The 20,639-nt window shown below is 35.9% G+C and overlaps 2 protein-coding genes across 4 annotated transcripts; one reads left to right on the top strand and one right to left on the bottom strand.

The window, feature by feature from the left end:
* Nucleotides 1-1,455: 1,455 nt before the first annotated feature.
* Nucleotides 1,456-2,200, top strand: LOC141836759 (transcription factor MYB54-like). Its single transcript, XM_074724285.1, has 3 exons — nt 1,456-1,567; nt 1,639-1,908; nt 1,989-2,200. The coding sequence occupies exons 1-3, from the start codon at nt 1,456-1,458 to the stop codon at nt 2,198-2,200; spliced, it is 594 nt and encodes a 197-aa protein (XP_074580386.1).
* A 4,033-nt stretch (nt 2,201-6,233) lies between these two features.
* Nucleotides 6,234-19,842, bottom strand: LOC141836524 (polyadenylate-binding protein-interacting protein 4-like). 3 transcript variants are annotated; one of them, XM_074724034.1, is made up of 16 exons: nt 19,567-19,842; nt 18,617-18,673; nt 17,503-17,638; nt 17,279-17,419; nt 16,986-17,116; nt 16,320-16,504; nt 15,791-15,968; nt 15,457-15,708; nt 15,141-15,259; nt 14,968-15,016; nt 14,873-14,897; nt 14,533-14,795; nt 14,254-14,397; nt 12,354-12,446; nt 12,198-12,260; nt 6,234-6,637 (listed from the first exon to the last, which is right to left on the bottom strand). In XM_074724034.1, the coding sequence occupies exons 3-16, from the start codon at nt 17,621-17,623 to the stop codon at nt 6,608-6,610; spliced, it is 1,794 nt and encodes a 597-aa protein (XP_074580135.1). In that variant the 5' UTR covers nt 17,624-17,638; nt 18,617-18,673; nt 19,567-19,842; the 3' UTR covers nt 6,234-6,607. The 3 variants fall into 3 exon arrangements, with proteins under 3 accessions (XP_074580135.1, XP_074580137.1, XP_074580136.1); XM_074724036.1 differs by having other exon boundaries at nt 17,279-17,416; XM_074724035.1 differs by lacking the exon at nt 18,617-18,673.
* Between the last annotated feature and the right edge of the window lie 797 nt (nt 19,843-20,639).

The following is a 20,639-nucleotide window of genomic DNA, read 5'->3' as shown; positions in this document are numbered from 1 at the left end:
ATACACAACTCCAACACTTCGAAATGAACTTCACTTTGTTCAAAGAGGCATCAGAGATAATGTGCATAAAGGGGATCATAGCAACTCCAACACACCACAACCGCGGTCATCCTTGATCTTCTCTATAACAAGCCTAAATAAGCCTCATATTTCTTCTCTATAATTGAGCATCAAAGGTTTCAACAAAGATCATCATCTATTTTTGCAAGTTGAACAAATGACAAGGGAATAGATATACATTCCCCTTGTGCATCTTCATTTCCTCCCAATTAGATAGGTCATCACTAACAATTAATCTTCCTAACACGTGCTAGAGGGCACCAGAGTTACCCAGTGAGATCCCTCGATATTTTAGTCACCATGGATACGATTAGTATGATTAGATATTAGATACTCATACCAAGAGGTTAAGAATTACCCTAACCTTAAAGTGTTGTGGATCATGTGCAAGTTATGCCCAATTATGTGGCCGAACGAACCACGTAAGTTGAATATGCTAATCGAGGTGAAAAGGGGCATCCTCAATTGGTTTGAAATTAAGTTTTTATTTATGATCTCATTTGATATATATAGGTCATGTCTTGAATCACATATAATGTAATCTTGAGATACATCCAAGGGAGTGGAGGGTTAGAGAGATCAGAGGTCAGCTTAAGAAATAGAGATGGATACAAGTCTCAAGTACCTCTCATGCATGCCTATGAACACTTGGAAGCAACCTAACCTAACCTAACCTAAATATTGCTTAGTTTAGAAGAATATATTATCATTCCTCTCTACCTTATTGGAGTAAGTAAGGCCAACAAAACAAATTAATGTTTGCTCAAGAAATTAATAATAAGGTCATGCCACCAACAAATTAATCAAAATGAATATATGCACATATATGTCTACCTCCATCTTTTTCATTTCCATTCTTCCTTTCTTTTCAAAAAGAAGTAAAAGTATATATAGCTCTCTTATTCATGTCTGACCATCCATCTCCAAGTTAATCAATTGCCTACTCACTTATATGTATGTATTGATAGTTGACCTAATCCACACCATTATCATTCTAGGACAAGGCTTGAGGTTAACTAATTAAGAGGGTTAGGGTATAGATTATATATATATATATATAGATCTTCATGTAATTCGATCATTCATTAATTGTTTAATTGGTTTTGTAAAGTAGGTTAGAAAATTGGAGAAGTAGATGTTGAAAGGAGAACGGAACTCTACTCACCAAGCAAACCCCACAAACCCCCTCTCTTCCTTAATTAAAATACAAAGCATTAGTTAGGTCACACGTAGCATCAGCTTGTGTGGTGCAACTGTAACTATCTTCGATCGATCTTCTTCTCGGGACATATATATGTCAAACATATGTAGTTACGTTGCACCAGAATCAGTTTCAATTCTTTCTCCATCTGTCTTCTTAATTAAGGCCGTGAGTTGATTAATAAGGCCGTGAGCATGAGCAGAGGCCACTGGAGGCCGGAGGAGGACGAGAAGCTCAGGGACATGGTCGCTAGGTTCGGCCCTCACAACTGGAATGCCATCGCAGAGACCATTCCAGGAAGAACAGGTGCTGCTGCTGCTGCTGATGATGATGATGGTGATGATTTTGTGGTCCGATTTTCATTTGTTAATATGCAGGCAAGAGTTGCAGGTTGAGGTGGTTCAACCAGCTGGATCCGAGGATCGACCGGCGGCCGTTCTCGGAGAAGGAAGAGGAGAGGCTTCTGGCGGCGCACAGGCTGCACGGCAACAGGTGGTCGGCCATCGCCAGGATGTTCCCCGGCCGCACCGACAACGCGATCAAGAACCACTGGCATGTCCTCGCGGCCCGGCGGAAGAGGCCTCCGAGTGCACACGCCGCCGGAAGAACTGCCCTCCTGCAAATTAGGTCGACGCATGGCGCTGCAGGTGATCATCTAGTCAGCCTTGGCCATTTTCATTGATGATCGATCGACTATTAAGTTTGTGGATTTTCTGTGCTTGAGCAGTGGAGTTCTATGATTTCCTGCAAGTAAAGAGCAACAGTACTGGTGCAGAGTCTGGGGAGGCAACCACCAAGTGCAGCTCGAGTGTGGAGCAAGAAGAAGAAGAAGAGGAAGAAGAAGAAAAAGCTGAGCATTGGAGGAAGCATGGTGGAGTTCCCTTCATAGACTTCTTGCAAGTTAGAAGTTCTTCATGTGCTGTCAACTACAGCAATTGAATATGCTTGTGATTAATTAGTTCAATTAAACTCACTGATAGATCGATGTAGGTTAAATTGTATATATAGTACTGAAGAAACTGTATGATCAGTGTTCAGTGATGCAAATATTGCCTAACAATATGTGTTCATCTTTTTGTTTGTTTGTTTGTTTATTTTTTTTCGAGGGAAAATAAAACTATAAAAAGAATGTATTTTTTGTGGAGATTATATAGTTGATAAGAATGAAGTGATAATTACATCGTGAAAGGAAATCCTTTGTTGATAATTACATAGGCAGCCATATGTTTTGGCAGTTGGGTGTATATTTTTCACTACTCAACAACTTGAATTAGAGATTCCTAATTTATAAAGAATTTTTCTCACAGCAAAACACTTACAATGTGAATATTCCCCTTCTCAACACTTTTTCCTTTCAGTTGAGCATTCTTTTTTCCCTCGGGGTTTCTACCTATTCTCACATTTTGACCTCTTTGGACTTTGTCACTTATCAAATATTTGGTCATGCTAGACTTGTCCATTGTCAAGCATCTGATCATTTTGATCTGTCTTAGCTTGCCACTTGTTAGATATTTGGTCATCTTTAACATGTATGAATTTTTTTCTTGTCAGTCATCTAAATCAATCTTGATTTGATTAGACATCTCTTTGCTAATCATCCAATCAATATTGACTTGACTAGATTTTTTTTGTTAATTATCTGATCAATCTTGATCTAACTAGACTTCCCACTTAATTCCCTTCCAAACATATGGTCATGTTTGGATCAACATTTGATTAGACGTAGGTATATTGTCAAACATTAAATAAATCTTAGAGATTAATTGCACCAATAATCTAATTGTACCCTAATGAAGTTTTGATGTGCGGGTAAATAAAAATGAAATTAGGTCTTTGTTATGCTTGATGCATGTGCTTAAGTGTGCAGGGAGGATAACACACGTGTTCCAGCTAGCGAACCTTGGCAAAAGATGCAAGTGAGTGAGAAGGATGATACGAAAAAGGAGCCGATGAGTTCGGTGCATCCGAGGTACGATGAGCTACAGAAGAATACTCTGACAGAGCGAGAAAGACGCACGGAAGCAAGTCGGAAAGGCTCGACACATTCGAGAGATGAGAAGCTGAAAGGAAGACTGCACAAGGCGACCAAAACTGAACGAAGAAGGAAAATGATCAACTTAAGGTTGACCATTCTAGGTGCCTAGAGCTGTTCCAGGCGCTTAGACCCTAGGCGCTCGAATCCATTCCAAGCACCCGAATGACTATTCCAAGTCAATGCGAGCCGTTGTCGAATGGATCAGGTTAATGTCCACATCAGCAGGTTCTAAGCACCCGGATCCTCTCCAAGTCCCCAGAAAGCCCAGAGTCGTTATACAAACAGTTGCCAAGTGGATGAAGTTTCGACGAATCTAGGCGTACGGAACTCAGAACTGCCATGTCAGCATAATGGTCAGATAGAGGTGAAGGTTATAAATAGATTAAAATTCGAAGAAGAAAATAACACACTCGATTTTAATTGTCTTCTATTTGTTATAGTCTTTGCACAATCGTTGTAAGAGGCTTCTATCCGCCTCCAAGTTATTTTTGAAAAGGAGATCTTAGTAGAGCTGTTCATAGTCTTGGACTAATAACCCGAGTGTTGTAACCAAGTAAATTCATATCTTTGCTCCCCCTCAATCTCTGACTTCCTTGCTCACTTGGTGGTTACTCCAATCAAGAGCCCTCCAGACTTTAATACCAATTGTAGGATCGTAGGGACCTATAGAGGGGTGAATATCGAGCCTCGCTTTTGTCTCGTTTTGTCATGTGTTCGTTGCTATCAAACAAGAACTTGTAGCAGAATTAAATAAATAACAAATAAACAAGACATTGAGGTTTATTTGGTTCCCAGCCCCTAAGGTTAGTATTCCAAGGCCCATGTACAGGAAATGTCTGTCCATTAGCTTCATCTCATTTTTGAAACTTTTTCAAAGGTGGAGAAACTCTTTACAAGTTTGCATACAATCACAATAATGATAAACTTAAAGCACAAATAGAAAGTACTACAATCAATATGTCAATAGTCAATCCGGAAGCTCTTAAATGTCACACACTCCTCCTAATGCTTTTCCAGCCACATAAGCAATGTGTCAAGATCTTTTTATGAGCAAAGATGCAGAGTAGAATATGGAGATTGATGATTGAGGCTCTGATCTCAAGTTTCTTTTATAGGCATCGTTCGATCTACCGATAAACCTTATCCGATCGACTGAACTTGATCAAACCTAATCCCCACAATTGAGTTATTCTCGATCTGGACCGAGCCATGCAAACTCATCGTTAATAAGTTTATTGATCTATCACAAACTTTCTGATCGATTGAATCAGGCCACATTGCCGACCCAAGTTTGAATCACACTCAGTCAATCGAACCCACTCTATTGACTAGATCAATTTTTTGATCAATCAAACTGACCGTCCAATCGACTAAACCAGTTTGGCTTTGTTCGACTGCGTCAATTTGTCTTCATCTGCTCTCTGTCTTGCTTCAAGCTCCAAATTCTTACCAGACTAGCATATAAGTGCAAACAAACACACTCAAACACACAACAAGCTTTATCCTATAAGTTTACCTGACCTATTAAGCTTATATTTTGCTTAGAGTTCACTCCTCCAAAACTTCTCACCACATAGGATTCACTCCCTTAGAGTTTTCCCATTATCAAACATTCGATCACCTTTACCTACTTGGACTTTATCACTTGTCAGATATCCGATCATCCTTGACTTGAATTTTTCCTTGCCAAGTATTCAATCACCTTGATCTACTGGGACTTGTCACTTATCAAATATCTAGTCATTCTTGACTTGCCTGAACTTTCCCCTTATTAATCATTTGGTCAATCTTGACTTGACTAGACTTCTTTTTGCTGGTCATCCGATCAACATTGACCTGATTAGATTTCTCACTTAATTCCTTTTTTATGTGCAGCAATCCTTGGTCAATACTTGATCAAGCATATGTATATTATCAAATATCAAAACCCTAGAGATTGATTGTACCAATAATATTTTTTTCCCTTCCGCACTCCTTATTTAGATTTTGAATTCATAGATATAAACTTACTACTTAGCCAAGGATTTACGCATTGTCAATTAGTCATAGCTATCTATGATTTACATTCTACGTAGATTGAATAAATATCCAAGGTAAAAGAGTAGGCTTCCCTACTTACTAATATTGTTATGTCTATTCTAAGTAATGCTCATGTTTTTTTAAACTCAATTTGAGAATATGCTAACGAGTGTTTTCTTCTTCTTCTTCCTTTTTTCTCTTTGTATTTTGAGGGTGTTTGAATCATATCTTGACAATTCATTTTGTTTTAAAGCAACATTAATCAATTTCTTTTAAAGACATCAATCACTTTCATAACAAATATAATGTTTGAGTATATGACTTTTTACTTGTATGGCACATATATTTAATGTTTAATAGGTGATTATTTCAATAAAAGATGTTTTGATGAAATAAACTTTGTTAATTTTCATTCATTCCACTTCTAGAAACTCACATCTATTCTCATTACCATCATAAGCAAAGTGGGTTCTTCAAAGTATTTAACCAAAAATGGATTGATGGTCCAACCTTTTTCAAAATCATAAAATGAGACTATAATTGTGATTGTAGCATTCGAAATCATATTTTTTTTTGTTAAGAATAACTTGATTTTAAAAACACCCAAAACCTATTCACAAGACAAAGAAAATATACTTTTCAAGTCACAAACAAATGACTATCAAAATGTTTAAAATACTTAAATAGGCATTTTCCCTAAAATAAGGTTCTTGCAACTTGAAAGACGAACATTCTAATTGAAACTCATCATCCTCTCTAAACTACAGTCAGCCCAAAGTGGCAGTAAAAGCATCCCCAAACATTACTACAACCACCTTCACTCTGCTCTTTGGCTATTTGACATATTTAGATTTACAAAACACAGATACTTGTAATTTAGCAGGCTGCAATCCAACTATCCAATTCATCACTAACGAGTTCGATCAAATAAATATCTGAGACTTTTTTGTTAGGTTTATTTTGATCAGCACAAACACCAATAAATATAACCAGAAAGCAGAACAGCAGTGATATCTCAGAGAGAAGATTGTTCTGTTCTGCTGCTTAAGGTGTCTTTACATACAAACTCTATTTCCAACTCATGGAAACATCTGTGACCTGCTGCGATTTAAAATGGTTATAGTACCGCCATACAATGCAGGTCAGTGAGAAATCAATCAACACTTGTAAGCGCCTTCGCCAACACATTGCCACAATGTTTGTTCTTACATGAGTATAGGTGACCTTGAGAAAATGCAGATAACAGGTGAAATCCACTGAAAGTCGCATTATCGCAGATGAATTAGAACACTTCAATATTTCCTCCCTTTATGCTGCATCTCCTGCAAGAATAAGTATAGGGTAACAAAAAAGAGAAGTGCGACTAATGTGCTGTTGTAGATAATAAAAATTAAAGCAATCATACAGAGTATCGTACTTTCCCATGTTGGAAAAGGTCGATAAACCATGTTTACCAATAGAATAAAGCCGATAGCATGATGCATTGACATGACGAAGAGTCATGAAAGCACATTAACAATCAGAAAGAAGCATGTTTCGCAAACAATTCCTTCCAAAACAACTAGTTAGGAATCAAACAATCAAGACAGTGAAAACAAGGTAATTTCAGCCTTTATGATGCGATTGTAATCAGTAATTGAATGGAAACAGAGAGAAAATTTTGATTGAGGGAAGACTAACAAGGAAACAATCGGAATAAACAAAATTGTTGAGGATTCAGAATCAGCCGGATTCCAACAAATCGGCTAAGAACAAGCAAAACTTATCAGAAACTGAATAAACATTCCAGTGAGTGTTGTGTTATAACAAGAATTTCCACTTAACAACAGTCAAATAATCTAACTACCTCTTGGAGTGCAAGTGAATAAACATGCATCCTTGCATTATGATGTGTGAATCATGCATATGTTTTTTATATCATTTAGCATGCATTTATTATATTACATGAGCATATATCGCATAAACTCCTAGTTTTTACATTCTGTTCATCTTTTTAATTCGGATGATTGCTCTGTGTATTTTATGATAAGACGTGAAGATTTTGACCTTGGAGTTCGTGTGGAGACAAAAAACTATCAGAGCGATATTTCAGAAAGATACACACAGTCTGACCATGACACCTACCACGGCCATGGATCAATCCATGGAGATAAAATTGAATTTGGAGCATCACCCGGAGCTTCCAAGGAACACGGCCAGACCATGGCACCTACCACGGCTATGTTCCATGCGGGATTTTTACCAAAAGCCTTCCAACATGATCCAGCCAGGTCATGGCGCGCTAGGTTTTGATGGCGACGCCCCTCAAAAATTTAGGAAATTCTATTGTATTTTAGAAACTTTGGAGGTTATAAAAGCAACCAAAGGTCACAGAATGCCCCACGGGCAGGCCTTTGAAGCCACCACACCCGTGGTGACTCGGGTGACAGCAAAGGAGGACTTCCAGAACGTGCCCCGAGCAGCCCTTGGTGCACTCACAGGAGGGTTTTTAAAACCTCCTGAATCGTGTTTTGCCCCACCGCCGCACTCTAAACCCCTTCTTCTCCCTCACCGAAACCCTCTTTTCCTCTCAAACCCTAAATCTCTCAAAGCCCTAAGTCTCTTAAGCACTCAAACTCTTCCTCTTCTTCTCTTCCACAGCAAGCTTCTTTTCCTCCTCTAACCCTAATTTCTTCCCTCTTCCACCTCAAGATCCTCTCCTCCCTTCTTCCACTTCAAACCCTAATTCTCCCTTCTTCAAATTTCTTTTCCATCTTTGTGTGCAGGTACAATGGCTTCAAAACGTCAACGCGGGGAGAGCTCAAGCTCGAGGGCGAAGGGGAAGAGCACATAATCCAGAAGGGGTAACAATTCCAATCCTTTCGGCATTATCTTTCGCGATGATCTCATAAGGCTAGATATGAAATGTTTGCTAAGCAAAAGATTGTTAATACTAGATATATGGATGATCATGTGCTTAATGCTCTAAAACTTAGGGATAATATTTATTGGATGTTAGAGTGGGTAGGATGGTCCGCATTCATGAATATGAAATTTCCTACCTACATTAGACCTACCCTTGAATTTCTAAGTTCTAGCATGGCCAATGTCTTATATGGGCAGGGATCTAACGAAGGTCGCATTTTGTTTCGTCTGTTTAACACGGAACACCTAATTAATCACAAGCAGTTTAATTCAATTTTTGAGTTACCTTGTGGTGGGGATAAGAGGAACCCCAATGATTTTAGACCTAATCATTTTTGGTTTGGACTCACTAATGACCATAATTCTGATGTCTCTAGGGCCAAGGCCACTCGCCTCCGAAACCACTATTTTCGCTATCTCCAACGAATTATGTCGCGTACTATTTTTTGACATGGAGATAACAACGGGATAGTCCATCATAGTGAGTTGATGTTTTGTGGGTCATGTTAGAAAATGTTCAATTAGATACAGGTTCATCTTTTTCTAGACTCGCCAAGGTCGGTAGGGTCTCGGCGGAGGAATATCGTTGTCGGCGGACTCATTACCCCGATTGCCCATGCCCTAGGTTATCAGTTGAACAAACTTCAGGAAGCCACGAGTAGCACCAAGATCAACATGGAATCATGCATCGCTATCTGTATGATTGTTAAGGACGGGGACTGCTAAAGCCTTGTCCTTAAGGACGAACTCCCACACCCCCTACCTGACCCCGAGTGAACCATCGTCCAAGTCCATGCCAACTGAACCTTCCCTTCTGCTCCTCCTGAACCAATTGAAATGGACTACCCCCTTGCCCATCTACGCGGGTCAGCTCTTCTCAATACTTTTTCTTTTATTGGATCTTCTACAAATTACACTCAGGATGCTTTTTCGAAGATTCGCACGTCCATTGACACTATTAGAGCTGAGCATGTCGAGCTGCGCCAACTTATGGAGGTGATGTACAACAAGCATTTGTCACAAAGTTACTTCCCTCCTCCTCCTCAATAGATTTTCTTTACATTGAGGACAATGCTTAATTCAAGTCTCAGAGGTTTAGTTGGTTTAGTTAATTTAGCTAGTTTTATTATTTCCTTAGTTTTAGTTTTTCTTTAGTCATCATGTCTTTTTATTTATTTTTATTTTCCGCATTATCATATTTACCATGTTCATCATGCATCTATTTGTTTGTTTCTTATAACACGATATTAGTATGTTAAAATTTAATATCTTTGTGGAAATATATGCTCATATCTTTAGTGATTTATTTTCTTCTATCTATAATAGTAGGGCATGAGCATTGTTGAGTCGGAAAGTTTCATTGCTGATCTACTTGTTTAGTATCTCCTTTCATATAAAGCTTAATTTTGAAAGTTAGAATAGTTATTGTTCATTATATTGGATTAATACCTTAGTTTCCTTGAGGACTCTCACTGTATTTTGGTTATTGGAGAAACACTCGAGATAAGATTCTCATAAAAATTTTTGAAAAAAATGAAGAAAAAGTGTTTGGCGATGAGGAAAGCAACTAGGTACCCCTTTGAGACCCTGTGATTACTGGGGAAATACCGATTACCCCTTTGAGACCTAATGATTATTGAGGAATATCTATTAGTTTACCTCGACATTGAGTGCTCCATTGAGGCCTTACGTGGATAATGTAAAGCATTAGGGGAACTATCCTTGCATGTGACAGGTAAATGTCTCTTGCACTGGAAGTTCTAAGAACACAATGGAATAACGAAATAACTTAAATTGGTAATAGATGTTTTAGAGTAAATCACATTGACAGAGCATAAAGAATTGTCAAGTTAGACCATAGTGAAATAATTCGTATGCCTATGCTCATCAATAAAACTACTAGATAGGATTAGATGAATTCGCTAGGGATGATGATTTTTCATTCACACATATTAGTTTTAATTGTAGATTTTGCTTAAGGACAAATAAAGGTTTAAGCCATATGTTTTCAGTATCATTTAACATGCACATATTTCGGATAAACTCCTAGCTTTCATCTTTTGAATTCGGATAATTGTTCTTTGTGTTAACAGGACGTGAAGATTTTGACCTTAGAGCTCATGTGGACACGAAAAGCTATCGGAACGACATTTCAGAAAGATACATGGCCTGACTCTAGTATCTGCCACAGTCGTGAATCATCCATGAAAATAAAATTGAATTCAGAGTAACACCCGAAGCTTCCAGCATGGCCGTGTTCCATTCGGGATTTTTACCAGAAGCCTTCCAACACGATCCACGGTGCTTGCCACGGCCATGGCGCGACAAGTTTTGAAGGTGACACCCTTGGAAATATAGAAAACTCTACAATATTTTGAAAACTTTTGTGGCTATAAAAGCAACCAAGGGTGGTAGTTTTAGGTATCGCGGGGTTCTTGTGACAACAGGCCCCAAAAGCGAGTCATCTTCAAAACGATCCAAGGAGCCTAGAGATTCTAACTACCAAGGAGCACATGGAGATCTCCAAAGACATCATCGACATCTACAAATTGAGTTCTTTTTGCACTTTGATCTTTATTTTGAATTGTAAAATGCTTTCAATGATGTCTTTGGCTTGTTTTTCCATCGTGGTGGAGTAGTCTCCTTAATTCTAAGATTAGGATGTAACCTGATGTTGAATTGGCAATTATAGTTTGTTATTCCACTCTTTATCACATAATATGTTGATCCTAGATTCAGTTTTTGTGTACTTTACATGCTAATATGTATTAACGTAAGTTAACATATTTTTAATGAAAAGAGAACGAACCAAAAGGTGAACTCTGATCTCGGACCTATGAGAGCTGGACTTGAGAGTTTGTTCACGAAAATAATCCAAACTTTCTCGAAGATACCATTGGCTATCATAAAGCATAAAGGGTCTATCCTAGTTTGATTACCACAAAAATAGAGTCCACGTTCGGATAGATACACCGGTGTATTATCGAAATGGAGCATCAAGTACTTTAGGATAGACCACCTTCAAACATGATCTAACATCGAGATAAGAGGGATTCACAACTACATCGTCCAACGATCATTGTGGTGAAATTGAAGTCCTAGAATTGTCTCAAGAACTTATTTTCTCCCATCTTTTAATTAAGTTTTCTTACTTTACATACTTTCACAATAATTCTCTTAATTTGATTCGTCTAGTTAGTCTTCCGTTGCACGTAAATTGATACTCAACTCCATAGTCTCTAAGGATTATAATTTTATTACTTGATGATGATCGTGTAATTGCAGTTAGCACGCATCACATTAGCATCCATTAATTCAGAATTCAAGCAAAACAGAGTGGAGCCATCAAATATCACAGTCAAGCAGTTACAACTTAAAACTATAATCAATTATAGGAAAATAGAAAATATAATACTTTTCATATAAGGTAGGATGTTCAGATTAAAAAGTATTTATAATTGAAACCTGAATGAATGCAATTCTCAGCAATAAAGACAAATCATAGAGAAGACACATAAGTCAGAGTTAGATTGAATTATACAGCAGAATAAAACTTTACGAAGAGTTTAGAGTGAATTATACAGTACAATAAAACATTACAAACTTATACGGTACTGATTTAGCAAGCAGCAGTGATCAGTAAATATTCAGAAAGACAAGGAGATTTTGGAACTTAAGATGCGGAATAACCTGAAACTTCACATATGAGTAGCTTAAATATGTTCCTAGTTAAAGAAAATAAAATTGACCTGTTTCCATAGTTAAAATACCCATCCCAACACATCCTTTTCTCTAATATTAATGATATAGGTTAGGGGAAATTTTGAGGCACAAATTAAGGCAACAAAATTTACAAGACAAGTGAATGCTAGTTTCAAGAGGCCATTTTCATAATAGACTAGCTCCAAAGTCTAACATGCTTAAAGAAAAAAGATGGATGATACAACGTTGATCAAAACTCACGAAAGATTAACTTACAGGAGGATAGCCTTGCACATAATAAAATTGTGGAGGCTGCCCGACAATCATTTGCTGCCCATACTGGAAAAGAAATGACATGAAAAACTTTTTAGTACGATAGCACACAAAATTATCCTTATAGTCCATTAAAGTAAATATAGGAAAATAACATACCATTGACCCGTTAGGGTGAATATATGCTTGGGAGGATTGCATTGGTGGAGCATGAGGATTGTAAAAAACAGGCTGATGGCCAAATGGAGCAACCTGTGTTCTCAAGACATTATTACAATGAAAGTAAAGCATATAATCAAGACTGAGTGCAACTAAAATGGAAAACAAAACAGGTAAAATCACGTTCACATCATTTGTTAACAATTAATTTCCCAAAAGTTCAGTAGCAGCAAAGGATAAACAACTCTCTGTGCATCTCCATGCACTGTTTCCAGTGAATTACCAAATAAGTTGGATTGCAATAAATTGGGCGAATTTAATAAGGAAATTTGATAAAGTATTGATTCTTTACTATAGATTCATGCAAGTTCACAATTCCCACTTAACAGGATACCAGAGAAATAGATGGGGCACTGTTGGAAGACATCAATGCTGATCAAACAACTCAACGAGCAAATTCTAAAACATCATTATGATTCTCAATCCATAGCCAAGGACAAGTTGCATATCTCTAAGGGGGTGTTTGGGCGTTATCATTAATAACTTCGGTTATCTATCCGGGGTTATCAACAATAACCTTGTTTGATTCAGGTTATGATCGATTCTCAAGTAATACAGAACATCAACAAATGAGTTATAACCTGAGAATGTGATTACCTTGGCAGCCTAAGATTTTCTACGATTCCGAAGATTAACGAAAAAATTTTTCATGATTACCCTCCGATTTTAAAATTGAGTTAATTGAAATGTACCATGAAACCTAATTGAAACTGAGTTAATTAATTCAATAAATTTTAATTTAAATATTTATAAATTTAAAAGAGATAATTTATTTTAAATTTTAAAAAATAAAATTAATGAATTATATTTATTAATTTAATAAATTATTTTATTAAAATAATTATTTTAATGAATTATTTTACTAAAATATATAAAAATTTATTTTAAATTAAAAAAAAATAAAATTAATGAATTATATTTATTAATTTAATGAATTATTTATTTAAAAATTAATGAATTATATTTATTAATTTAATAAATTATTTTATTAAAATAATTATTTTAATAAATTTTTATTATTAATATATATAAATTTATTTTAAAATTTAAAAAATAAAATTAATGAATTATATTTATTAATTTAATAAATTATTTTATTAAAATAATTATTTTAATGAATTATTTTATTAAAAATATATAAATTTATTTTAAATTTAAAAAAATATAAATAAATTATATTTATTTTTTATATATTATCAATTTATTATCATCATTAATTTTATTAATATTAATATTATTAATTTAATTTAATTTATTCTAAAAATAAATTGAATCAAGGGTAATAAATTTAATTTATTCCCTCTAAATAAATAAGTTGAACTAAATAATATTAGATTATGTTTTATAGTCCATAACCCTGGTTATGTGATTATTTGGTAATCACATAATCAAGGTTGTACATAATAACTTGAATCAAACGCATCCTAATGTTTGAGCACCAAGTTAATTACTTGGAAAACTAGGCAAGACAGACTAGTTTAAAGAACAAATCTGCAGTTCATTAAAGAATGATATGAATTATGTCAATCTCCTTAGAAGAAAGAGGCCTCGAAATTGGTTTTAAGCGATTGCCAATATTCCTAGAACAGTGGATATGCAGCTGAGTATATGCAGACTAATAACACACTTAAATCAGTATTAAATGGAAACATAAAGCCAACTTAACACAAAACAAGTAGTAGCCTAAGCACCAAACGAATTGCAGCATCATTATGGACAACGAAACTCAAAAATTATGAAAGGGTAGAAAGTAAAACAGAGATAACTTTAGAGTAGTCCATGTATTGATGTGTTGATAGAAGGCCAAAAAAAAAGCAGGAAGACAAGTTTAAGATCTTACCCCCATTCCTACAGGTAGACCATGCATAGGTTGAAGAGAAGCTACATTATTAGGATAATAGAAAGGCCCATCAGATACTTCTGCTTGCGGCCTTGCAGAAGTTGACGGAGTAAAACTCTTAGCATTTGGATTGAGTTTAAATTCCTGATTATAACAGCAGAGGGAACTAGGATAAATACTAACTTGCACATGAAAAAACAACTAGCCTGTTTAATCAAAAGTCAAGAACCACAATGACTTAAAAGGAGGAAAATTATCTGGCTTCTGCCATGAATTCACCTTAGCATTCAGGTTAAGAGTTGATTTTTCAGATGAAAGTGATCCGCTGGAGGAGCTTGGGGATAAACCAGACTGATTTAGTGCACTGTCAGCAGACACGTGGTTTGAAGAACTACCTGGTCTTACCCTAGAACCTACTGGTTTGATAGCAGTAGACACATTGACAAGGACTTGAGAATCTGAAGGTTCATTAGTTATATCTCCTTGACTAGAAGATGAAGGATTACACAAAGTTCCATTTGTAGATAATCCTTCCGACCCTCCTGAAAAATGGACAACAATGAAGCAAAACATTCAAGATAAGGTAAGTGTGGTCAGTTATCATGAAGTCAGTACTGACCTTCGGATGCCTGTGAATCTTGAACCTGTAGAAACGATCATGTCAGAAGCAAGCAGACAGAACAGTAGTTGCATAACATATTTAAAGTATCTCACTGTATTCTCGATCTTGCCACTTTGGTCTTTCACCTGATTTGAGTCCAACCTAGGCATTCCACAAACATGAAATCAAGACACTTAGATAAAACTCATTGACAATCATATGGCCAAATCAAACAATTTCACTTTAAGAGGACAAATACAGATTAATCAGCTCAAATAGCACAAACCTGCTCTCACAATCCAAGGGTGGGGAACTCTGGGTAATACAGTCAGATGCTTGGTGATCATAGTCACTAACAGGATAGATACCTAAATCCTTGTCAGCGTGCAAGTATTTATCCTCATCCTGCACAATTTATGAATGTGGAAAAAATGTTTAGGCAAACAGCATTTTGTCTTTGAGATTATACCATCAAAAATTGTAGCTCTGGTATTATTTTTTGGATTAAGAAATAAATTTAGCATATAGTGATATTATTTTACTGCTCTTGATGTTTGTCATAGTATTCTAAGATATTCCTGAGCTGAAATGGTAGTAGTTACCAGTGATGAACTAGTAGATGATGCCAAAGTTTCATTCTGCAATGCCTGCACTTCACTACAGACTTCGGTGCTTAAAGGTTCAGGTTCAGGGCATGATCTAGAAGTCACAACACCTGCAGATCCTGAAAATATTTCAGAATTGCAGGTGTTCTCAGTTTCTCTGAATCTAGTATCATTGCTTTCCCTACATACAGATGAATATCTACTCTCCTCATCAAGGCCAAGATCATCATGGAAGCTAAAGCCTCTTTCCTGTTATATAATACATTAGAATTTGTTATTCTTTGCAGCTCTTTAGAAAGTATCAGCATATATAATTTCAAAAAGAGAGCACCTCAGCTTGATGAAAATCATGGGCTTCCTGTCCTTCTATTTCTCTAACTATTCTTGAAGCTATTTTTTCACGCTCTTTCATTTGAGGTCCTCTTTCAAGCTTAGTAGTATAAATTTCCTCATTAAATGTGCTCTTTACTCCAAACAAAGCAGCATTTGCTTCAAACTGATCCCAGTTCCTAAACAAGAGAACTCATCCTATCAGCTTAGTGGCATAAAAAATATCAAAAAACACATAAAAAAAGATGAACAATTTGAACAAAAAACAAATTTCAGAAAGATCATACTCTCAAAAATATACCTGAAACTGAAAGAAAAAAAAAGTATTTGATGTTATTGAAATAATGTAATACCTATTAAATAACTGAAGGAGTTCTAATTATAAGACATTATAGAATTTCATAATATAAGCACAGAAGAAGAAATGACTGAAAAAATAAAGAAGATAAAATGACTCCAGAAAAATTAAGGAAACATTGCTCTATTAGCAACCCTATAAGCCATAACAATGTAGGTGTTATATCAGCTACCTATCCAGTGTTCCATCAAATATATTCTCCAGCTCAGGACATTCGGGATATTCTTCATCAGGGATCCAAGGCGTCAGCTCTCTTTCTGTCTCTAGATGATGAGAATGAGAAATTACAGAATCAATCAAGAGATCTTTGCCCTTCTCATTTGAATGTCCCTTGGTGAATTCATCAAGTGACACATCCTGGTATTTTGGAGAAATGAAACAGAATGAATCTAAGATATGCAGAGATACAAACTATCAAAATCCAGGATTATTTTAAGAATATAATAGAAAAAAAATATCAAGGATAAATCTCAAGTAATCAGTATTGAAGAGCATGTCAAAGCATGTAAATCAAAGCAACAGAAGGAACATTCACTCAAGGTCAACTTTCCTGGTGTAACCTACACAATGCATCATAACAAACAACTAGATAAAGAACCAACAGATTCTGCATGGCATTCTTACACAATTCAGTTTAACTCTTAACAGCAGCATAATAAAAATTCTTGAAACATGCAGTAGCATGGATGAGATTGATTATGGCATGACAGAAATTACATGGAAAAATACATTCTTGCCCGCGATGATTCATAAGAGATCAAATGTATATAAATCAATACATGCAAAAGCTGAATAACACACATTGAATGGGAACTACTTTAGTTTAGATTCAATAAACCTTTGCAAGAAGTTGAACAAGTTCTCGTGCAGGCACAATCATTAGCTGAGGGGTTGTGATATTATCACGGGAAGACTTCTGCTCTCTCATGGAGCCATCCTTAACCACTTGAGCCATTTTCAGAACAATTTCTGCATCCAAACCCACACGTCTTAAAGGTGCAAATGAATAACATTCAAGATCACAAAAGACAACTTAATCAGCTAGATGCTGAGCGTGTAAATCAAGAATAGAGAGGATAGGAAGGTGCATAAGCATATCACAGTTCAACACAAATCAAGTATAGAAGGTACCAAAGTCTCTATCAGCATTTGTTGCATGAAAGATTCCTGAAATTATAGATCCATTTTTCACATGGACTTCGACATGGTGACCAATCAAAAATGACAAAACATATATCAGCCGATCACGTGATGGGCCTGTAATTCTTCCTGCTATTACACAATTTGCAAATCGTCATAAGCTTTGTGGGACGAAGTATTTAACAAGTATGGCATCTAATCTTAATTTGTATTACCAAAGTTAGGAGAGGCTGACTTCCTTGGTTGCATCTTATTCTCCATCCTAGATCCTGTCAGTGAATCAACTCTTCGGCGGCTATATCCATTAGCAGATACCCTACCTTGTTGAGGATTCATTCCCAGTCTTGATTTCTGAGCAGACATGAAACAATAAATTTGTATTAAACTCAGCTTAGTCATGAAAGTATCAATACAAAAAAAACACACACACACAAAAGTGCAGTTATTTATTCAACTTTTGAACACATACAGGTACATGAACACATACAGGTACAATATTAAGGGGGAGTTCAAAAGGACAATACTTATTCAACCCACTTAAACCATGAAGACACAATGGCATAGCGAAGGCAACAAAATATGGATGAATAGTTGCTGTGTGACATTTCCGAACATGGATCCAAGAAGAATTCCAATACCATGAAACAAAGGCAAGAGGGAAAATATCTGGTCAATTATAGCTTACAAAGGCAATAATTGCTCCAACTCTTAAATTGACCACATCTAGGAAACACATTCATATACTACCACTAAGAACTCTCTAGTAACTATAATGTACAATATTGACCAGCATCCTAAACTTCATATGGTAAAAAAAGTGACGCCCTTGTGCATGAGGTTCTTGCCAATGTGAGGTTCAGGGATGGTCAGCAATATTCAGCCTTAAAACCAAAAAAGTTCAGTGTTTACATCAATCTCATAAGAAAGAAAAGAAAGGATGGAAGGCACCTTTAGGTCCATATGAAGGACGAGATAAATTATTCATATTAGGGGCAAAGCAAATGAAATGAGCCCTTGATAATGAGATTTCTTTGAAATCTTCAGATCAATGAGGCTGCCTTCCTTACTCAAATCATGATAACCAGGACACTATGGAGAAACTGCTGTTCCTAGGTTTGCCCTCACTCTAAGTTGCATACAGTAGCATTACTCGCCAATAATTGATTTCTACAACAAATAAAAAAATACTGGAAGAGAAAACTATATATTTTTAGGTAAAGCAACCTATTGCCATTCTGTCAACAATAACTAATAAAAACTAGGGTAAGTTAGGCCCTACCCACTAAAGCTAGAAATAAACTACAAATGGGCTGGAAGATTATTGCCTACCTTCTTTAATAGGAACCTCAATGAAGCTCCTGTTGTTGGGTAGAAGATCCTTCCTGGCTGCAAGGAAGACAGAGAATGGATCACTAGGGGCACTCTTTACTTAGGACATCTCATGCAGCACAAAAAGGAAGGCTACACCTAAGCACATATGGAAATCAGGATCATAAAGTAAAAAAAATTTAAAAAGGGAGGAAAGGTAAATAATGTTATCACTTTAACAATGGAAATTATGAAACAATGTAATAGTGAGGGTGAGTGATCAACCGATAAGTAATCTTAGAAGCAAGTATAATGAATTGGAGAGAGCAGATTGGAAAATATTAATGTTTGTGGCTGAGAGAGGGCAAAATGGAGGGAGAAGGCATATGATGATTACGAGAAGATTAGTTCAATTTGGAGAGTGTACCTATCCAAAAACATGACTTATTGGAGTAAGTTCATTGATGAATATACTCAACAAGTAGGTTACTGCAATATGGAATGAGGAAGAAACCGTGCGTTTCTAAGATTTTCTGCATATAAAAAGAGTAATATTGCTTGCAAACCGAACATCTATGTTCTGATTTTAACTGTCTTCTTATTTGTCATGAGTCATGAGCAATTTATCAATATCATGGAGTGGTTTGACAAATGAGCTTAAATAAGGAGTTTGGTTTATCTATAGCCGCCAAGTCATGTTTCCTACCTAATCATTCGATGTTTGTTATACCTTCGTATGAAAGCTGTTCTCCTTTAAAAGAAATCTAGAAGCAGCAGAATCCAGATGTTACCGAAGTGTTCTTATCCACTTACATGCAATTGCAAAGTGCCATCGATGTTGTCTATGGTGATCATGTTATGGTAAAAGACAAACATAGCATTGATATGTGTTATATTATATCAATATATTTATTTATTTATAAACTTGACTCGCGATGAGAAACCCTAGAATAAATTGTGTAGAAATCGACCGGCGAAATAGAGAAGATTGTAGATCTCAGGTCGCAAGGAAAAGACAAGCCTGTGCCGCTTCCTTCCCAATTCTCCTCTTCGTCGCCGACCTTTACCACACTCGCCCCCTCGTCCTCGACGCCGCGCAGGAAGCCCACTCGCTCACGCCCTGCGCACGGTACCACGGAGAGAAGGTCGGAGGGTTCGGAGATGACAGGATGGGAGATGGCAGAGCCCCGCGATCTCGAGATTTCGCTCTCGTCGGCGCCGCACCAGGAAGCTCTCGAGGGTCTGAAAGGGGGCGGAAAAAGGAGAAGTTTGCAGGGATGGAGAGGGGAACGGCGTTTTGTCGGAGTTCCAGGGCCTCATTGAAAATTTACTGAAATCGAAGGGTTGGATAGCCAAAACAACCAAGAGGTGGTAAATACATATGATATCATTTCAAACTTTGTTAATTCACATATATACCCTGAATATGTAACTCGTATAAATATTATTACTTTAAGGGTTAACACGTAAAAATGGGACTTTTGGTTTTAGCACAATCTTTTATTTTGCTCTAATTTATCATGATATTTATATTTAGGTCCCGTGTTAAAATTTAACATTTAACTTCAAAAAATATATATATTAAACACAGACATGGTGCACTTTATTTTTATTATTATTAAAACGATACTCATTTTTAAACAAAATATTAAATGGGTATCTATATTTTAAAAATATTCTTATTCTGTATTATTATAGTAATTTGGACAAAATTGTATTAAAAGAGCCTTGACCAAATTTACTCCAAACAATTTGATCTACGCTAATTATAATAATTTTTATCAAAATTATTTAATAGTATTTGACTAATATTGATTAGATTTAATTAATTTTAACTAAATTAAATTATTAATATTTTTTGAATATATTAAAATAAATTTAACTAAAATAGTTATTATAAATTGTAATCTAAATTTAAAATTTTTATATTTTTAGATAGGCTCATGAATTAACTAGTAAATTTAAAATAGAGTCATGAATTCGAAAAGTTAAATATTTAAATTAATAAAATAAAATATTTAAAAATAAAGAATAACTTATAAAA

Source organism: Curcuma longa, chromosome 10 (assembly GCF_044706935.1).
Source record: "Curcuma longa cultivar G26 ecotype Majalengka, Jawa Barat chromosome 10, ITB_CL_G26_1.1, whole genome shotgun sequence".
NCBI lineage: Eukaryota > Viridiplantae > Streptophyta > Magnoliopsida > Zingiberales > Zingiberaceae > Curcuma > Curcuma longa.
This window is presented reverse-complemented; position numbering and strand designations above follow the sequence as displayed.